General features: G+C 40.3%; 1 protein-coding gene across 1 annotated transcript in view; it reads right to left on the reverse strand.

The window, feature by feature from the left end:
* Positions 1–5,332, reverse strand: part of MRPL42 (mitochondrial ribosomal protein L42) — a 26,362-nt gene extending 21,030 nt beyond the window's left edge. The window contains exons 1-2 of the mRNA XM_019661261.1: positions 5,243–5,332; positions 3,474–3,637 (exon numbers count right to left, since the gene is read on the reverse strand). Of these exons, the coding sequence (XP_019516806.1) occupies positions 3,474–3,543 (70 nt within the window). The 5' untranslated portion in view covers positions 3,544–3,637; positions 5,243–5,332. The remainder of the gene's footprint in view (positions 1–3,473; positions 3,638–5,242) is intronic.
* Between the last annotated feature and the right edge of the window lie 1,272 nt (positions 5,333–6,604).

Here is a 6,604-nt window from a genome sequence, read left to right on the forward strand (position 1 = left end):
GCTCCAGGTTGAGCTGTTGTTCAGCATCTTAGCTGTGGAGGGCAGTGTCACTGGCCCTCATATGTGGGATCCAAACCGGGGCCCTGTGGCATCCCAAGCCAGTTCTTAACCATCGCGCCACTCGGCCGGCCCCCATCTGTCCTTTCTAATCTTATCCACCCTTCAAAGCCACCCTATAATGTCTTTCTGGACTATGCTGTAGAAGAGACAGGGAACAGAAGCAGATGTGAATGATCAAATGAACTTGTCAAATGTTCACTGTGCAAAGCAGAAGAGGGATGGATCAAAGATGACTCCAGAGGACATGTTTCAATGGCTGTGACCAGAGTAGGGATGACTGACTGACAGGGAGCCTCACTTAGTGGTGCCAGGAAAGGTTCAGAAAGCTGAGACCTGGAAAGAAACCAGCCATAATTATGGGAAAGAGCGTAGAGACAGCTCTAGGCTGAGGGAACAACTTAGAAGTCTAAAGGAGGTGGAAATAGCTTACCATATGCTAGAGTACAGTGTGGAGGAAATTGGCAGGAGATGAAGTAAGAACCAGGTCGTGTTGGGCTTTGTAGGCCTTGGTGGTGATAACATGGAAGTAGGACCTAGGCCATATGTGTAGATGTTATCCTAAGTGCAGTAGACAGTCACTGAAGGGTTTAACACAAAAGAAGTGACATAATATGATTTATGTTTTTAAAAGGTAACTCTGGCTGTACTGTGAGGAGTGGCAAAACTGCAAGCCAGTCTAATGAGGGTATTGCTATACTGCAGTCAAGTCAAGAGATAAAGATGATAATGTTATGGAGGGTGGCAACAGTGGAAATGGAAAGAAGGGAAGAGAGTACAGATTTATTTTGAAAGTAGAAACGATGATGGAACTTGCTGATGGATTGGTTGGATGTGGGAGTTGAGAGAAGAAAGACACTTCACGTAACACTTTGATGACTAGCTTGAAAGAAGAGTAAAGAAGGAACAGGTTTTCGGGATCTGATAAGGATGGAAATGAATGACTTCATTTGGGAGTTGTTGAGTTTGAGATACCTCTAAGATAGCCCAAGTAAAGATGTAAAATGAGGCAGGTGGTCAGACTGATGTGTCTGGAGAACACAGGTATGGGCGAGACATAGATTTAAAGCCATGGGAATATTGAGAGTTTGTAGGGGGAGAATGCAGAAAAAAAAGAAAAAGGACCCAGAACCAACCCCAGGGAATTCTCACATTTAGAGGTCAGGTGGAGAGGACAGCCAGCAAGGGCCTCTGAGAAGGGGTAGGGAGAGAGGCAGCAGGAAACTCGGGAGACCATGAAGAGTAGCTAAGAGAGGCAGGTCATGAAGTGTTTTGTAACTTTACAGTTCAGTGCCAGCAAGTTGAAAACTATAATTTCCAAAACTACAAACTTGAAGTACTGACAAATAACTTACACTGGCCTTCATAAAAGCCGTTTAAATTCATGCTAGTAAAATGATTAAACAGACAAAATTGTAGAGGTTTGGAGTTGGCTTCAAATGGCTTCAGTTGAAAAGCGGATTGTTTTTTTATTTTCTAACTTCATAGAATAAAGTCACTTTTTATATGAATCAGACATCAAAGGCTTCAGAGCAATCTAAGTGCCAAACCATTAAGGATAATCTTTCTAAAAGCTTTTTAAATTTTTTTATTATGTAAAATTGGCCTCAGTTTTGAACCCTTACTGTGTGCCAGACAGTGTTCTTCAGGTACTTTACATGTATTGTTTTTGTCTATTCCTTCTGTTAGCCCTAGAAGATAGGTGTAATTATTGTGACTATCATTACACAAATGAAGTAACAGAAGCAAACTGAGTGACTTTGAACTTGTTCAAAGTTATGCGAAGTACAAGTGGTAGAACTGTGCTTTGCACCCAGAAACTACTGATACTGACACGCATGAGCTTAACCATTGTGTTAGAATAGAAAATGTAGATTAAAAAAAACCCCACAACTAATCCAGATTTTAAAAACAAAACCCCAGAGGTAATTACTGCTAACATTTGGTGTGTAACTTCTTAATTTTTGTCCCTTCTTATATCTATATTAAGATAATAGCTAACACTTATTGAACACATTCTGTGTGCTATTTTTAAAGTCCAGTAGCCAGTAAGTGGTAGAGCTGAGATATGTACCGACTGCCTAGTTCTCCTTTAATCTACCACTCTTTCACACAAACACACTATATTGAGGTTTTCTTTTATTCTTGTTAATATACATATATACATAATTATATATAGATACATATACAGATAGATTTGCTAAATATATATAAAACTATATATATATATGTATATATATAAATCTTTTTCCCACTTAACAATGTATAATGAACATCTTTTCTATGAATAGCCAAAATATTGTCAGTTTCAAACCACCAGCCTCCTAGAGCTCATCAGGACTTATTTAGATTATTAAAGATCTTTACAATATAGTTTTCATTTTAAAGTTATTTCATTATGAGGTGCTTTCCTGCAACTCTTAAATTTTCAATTCATTCTGTACTCATCCACTCGACAAATATTTATGAAGCACTTTTAGATGTACCAGACACAAGAGCAATAGTTTCTGTCTTCATAGATAATACATCAAGTGGGGATGGCAGATATTAAATATATAATTATGTAATTAATTATTTTATTATCATAGTGCTAAGTGTCCCAGAGCAAAAGAATGCCATGGAGCATATAACTAGTCTATTGTCATCTAACTAGTTTAATGAGGTTAGGAAAGGTTCCTCTGAGCATATGAATTTAAGCAGAAATCTGAAGCCAGGGCAGAAGTTAGGAAGATGAAGAGGGCAAAAGGGAACAGCCTGTGTGAGGGCTCTAAACTAGGAAGTAGTATGATTCTTTCAAGAAACAAAAATAAGGTCAATGTTACTAGAATACAGAGTGGTAGCAAAAACAATGGGGTTGGTGATGAAGGCAGATCTATTGTATGTTTCTAAGGAATATATCACAAACCACAGGTAACACTGAAAACGGACTTTCTATGTGTCTTCTTTGCAAAAGTGCCTATTCAGGGCCGGCTGAGTGGCGCGATTGTTAAGAGNTGGTCTACAGATAACCTATTTGGTCCATATTTTTTACCCTACATTTATATATACACATACATACACATACACACATGCGCGCGCGCGCGCGCACACACACACACACACACACACACACACACAGATGTGGTAGATCAACTCTTAAACACACAAATGGGATCATACCATACATACTGTTCTGTGACATATTTTTCCCCCCTTCCATTTGGAGATCTTTACATATATTAAAAATATACCATAATTTATCCATTCCTTTTTGATAAACATTTAGGCTTTTCTTCCTTTTTTCATCATTGTAAACATTCCTGCTATTAAAAGGCATATAGAATAATTAAATGCTTTATATTTTCTATAATGAACACATATTTTTATAGTACTTGAGGAAGTTTAAAACTCTTAAAATATTAAAAACACTCACTTACTTTGAGTTGGGAATAAATATTTCAAGATAGATCTGTTTGATAGCGCCCGTTTTACTGCTCCTAACGCCATGGTGAATCAGGATGCTTATCAGGTGGTATGAAAAAAGATGATTTGAAGGAAAACTACCTTCCAAATTTGCTTCTGGGCATACCTATTTTCATCCCTGCGTAAAAGATTAAAAAAAAAAAATCAGTGCTACCTACAGTAAATTAAAGTGACACGATATATTGATCACTACAAGAACAAGATAGGAATCACTACCTAGAACCAGAGTCCCCTAAAGCAAAGCTTTTAAACAACCTTCCATTTCCATGTAATATGAGACAATGAGCAACATCATCAAAGTGTCAGGTCAGAAACCCCAGAACTATGTCGATTACAATTTCCCTTAAATGCAAACTTCTCAGCACCTGGTGTAGTTCTCGCCACTTACAGAGTGCTTAGCAAATGCGTAATTACTCTCAGAAACAGTCACTCCCACGTGCTACACAGAGCATCCTCCTTCATAATGCTAATGTGTCTGTCTGTGTACAACTCCCTAAGTACCATACACAAGACCTTATTACATCTCTTAAAGTAGTATTCTGTTTCTGATTAAATGAAATATTAAACAAGGCCTACCCTTGGCCTATTATAATAAATATTGATTTAAACAAACACATTCACACACTGAAGACCCAAATATAACCTCACCATCTTACATCTGTATAAGGTTTTTAACTTTCTAAGGTGCTTTCATTACCATTTTATTTCACTCTCGTATTAATCATGTGAGGTATCTTTGATTCATGAAGACACTAAAGTACGAAGTTTCTTGGACTAGCTTCCAAGAACTTTTAAGTCAGTCGCTTACAAACTGGGAAACATTGGGCAGGTCATGAACTAAATGACCTTCAGTTTCTTCCATGGTAAATGGTGAAAACCACCGCAACCTCCACAGCTGTTGTGAATAAGACACATAAGCATTGTTGCATCCCTCATTTTTAATTGGCCTCGAAGATTATTCGTTCCCTTCCCCCATATTGATAAAATGGAATTAGGCCAAGGGCCTCACAGTCTTGTTTGCTAAACTATGCAGGTTGATTCCTTGCATTGTCAGTACGCTACGATTCCCGAGTTCATACAGTGTGCTTCTTATAGTTTACAACTTTCCCATATGTTATGTACTTTTTCACAAGTCTGCGAAGGAGACATCTTCATTTTATACATTAAGAACAGAGGCTCAGAGAGATCAAACGATTTACATGCCAACTATACCACTGCTTAATAAGTGGCAAGGGTGGTACGCAAACCCTTGTCTTCTGAACACGAACCAAGAAACAAAACATTTGGGGGGGACTTAGATCCCCTTGCAAAGGCAAGCACACCCAGCAGGGGAGATGATTATTCACCCCAGAGAAATTCTGAGGGTAAATCACTTGGCCCGGAATTCAACCCCGAAGCAAAAACTGCGGACGGTCTCGGAGGGGCTGAAATTTGAGGAACGGGCTAGCAAGAGCATCGGGACTAGCACCCAGAGGCAGAACCGAAAGACTTCGACCTAGAGAGGTCCCCCAGCGATTGGCCGAAGCACGAGGGGAGGCCCACAGGAAGCGCGCGGCCAAACGTCGGCCTTTCTGCGGGACGGACCGAGTCTGGTGACGCCAGAGGCTTTGTTCTGGCGCGAACGACAAGTAGGAGACCTCAACAACTGCCGATAAACCTTCTGGGCCTGCCCAGCTTAGCTTCTAGGTACTGCCTAACCCGAGGAGGAAAGGGTAACTGTTACCTGGACAGCTGCTCACCGCGAGCCTGCCATCTTGCCTCAAGCCGGGTCCTACAAAACCCCGTTCCCCGCGCCTCCCTGGCCTGCGGGGCACTCTGGGAAATGTAGTCTTGCTGGAAAAAGCGTCGGGTGCCACTGGAGGACTAAGACCCAAACTACGTGCTCCCACGTTCAGTAGCTGCAGCTTGCCCGCAACTTTACCCATATCACCCTCCAAAACAAAATCACTGCCCCACGCACATATCCTTAGAAAGCAGCAAGCACTATTTTAAAGAAAATTTTATACTAATAATGAAAGTAACTGGAGATCGCTCCTTGGTGGATGAGTTAAGGTTTCCCAGGGGGAGAGGCATTTCAGAGAAGCACTGAAAAGAGGTGGGGTGGGATATGATGTTTGAAATGGGGAGGTGGGGAGGGCCTCCAATCCGAAAACCAAGCACTATGTTCTGAGAACTGTGCTGGCTATTCATTATGGGGTAAAGAAAATGTGCAGAATCCTGAACTTTGCCTTTTATTTTGGGGGGAGAAAGGGCCTCTGGGCCTTTGCACTTTCTGTTCTCATTGCCAGCAGTGCTCTTCTCTCACTTCTTATGACCATTGACTTACATTATACAGGTCTTGCTCAATTACCTCTGAGAGGACCACACCATTAAAATAGCCTCACTCATCCTTATCCCATTGCCCTCCTTTATTTTTCTTCATAAAATTTACCCTTACATGATATTATATTGTTTCCTCATTTAATGTCTGTTTCATGCTAGAATGCAAACTCCATGAAGGCAGGGACAAATATGTATCTTGTTCTATACTGTATACAAACCCAACATAGAGAACTGTGCTTGGCCTCACTATAGGTCTCCAGTATTTGTTAAATGAATGAAATAATTAGTTAACACTGCAGATATCCAAGCTAGTAGATGACTGACTGCTAAAGCAGCAGTTTAACCTGGGAATTTCTTTCCCCCATGATTTGCAAAATTGTGTATTAATGTACATTTTTCTGAAGGATTCATACATAGCTTTTACCATTTATTCAAGGGGGTCGATAAACCTTTCAAACAGTTAAGGGCCATAGTGCTGATGTGATTAATATTAAAAATAAGTGAACATAAGCTCACAATAAAGAAAAATAAATGTGTGTTGCTGTGGTGTCTCTCCACATTCCCCACAGAATATCAGGCCCATTCTACCACTAACCTGTGCCCCTGTAGAAGCACACATTGAGGGCCCATCTGTCCTTTCTTTTTTCTTTTTTTTTTTTAAAGATTTTTATTGGGGTATTGGGGGGAAGGGAACAGTGCTGGGGAATTGGGGGTAGGGGAACAGACAAGTTGCTGTTGTTTTGTTCTTCAGTCTAGTTGTGGA

The sequence above is a fragment of the Hipposideros armiger genome, unplaced genomic scaffold, assembly GCF_001890085.2.
Source record: "Hipposideros armiger isolate ML-2016 unplaced genomic scaffold, ASM189008v1 scaffold_342, whole genome shotgun sequence".
NCBI lineage: Eukaryota > Metazoa > Chordata > Mammalia > Chiroptera > Hipposideridae > Hipposideros > Hipposideros armiger.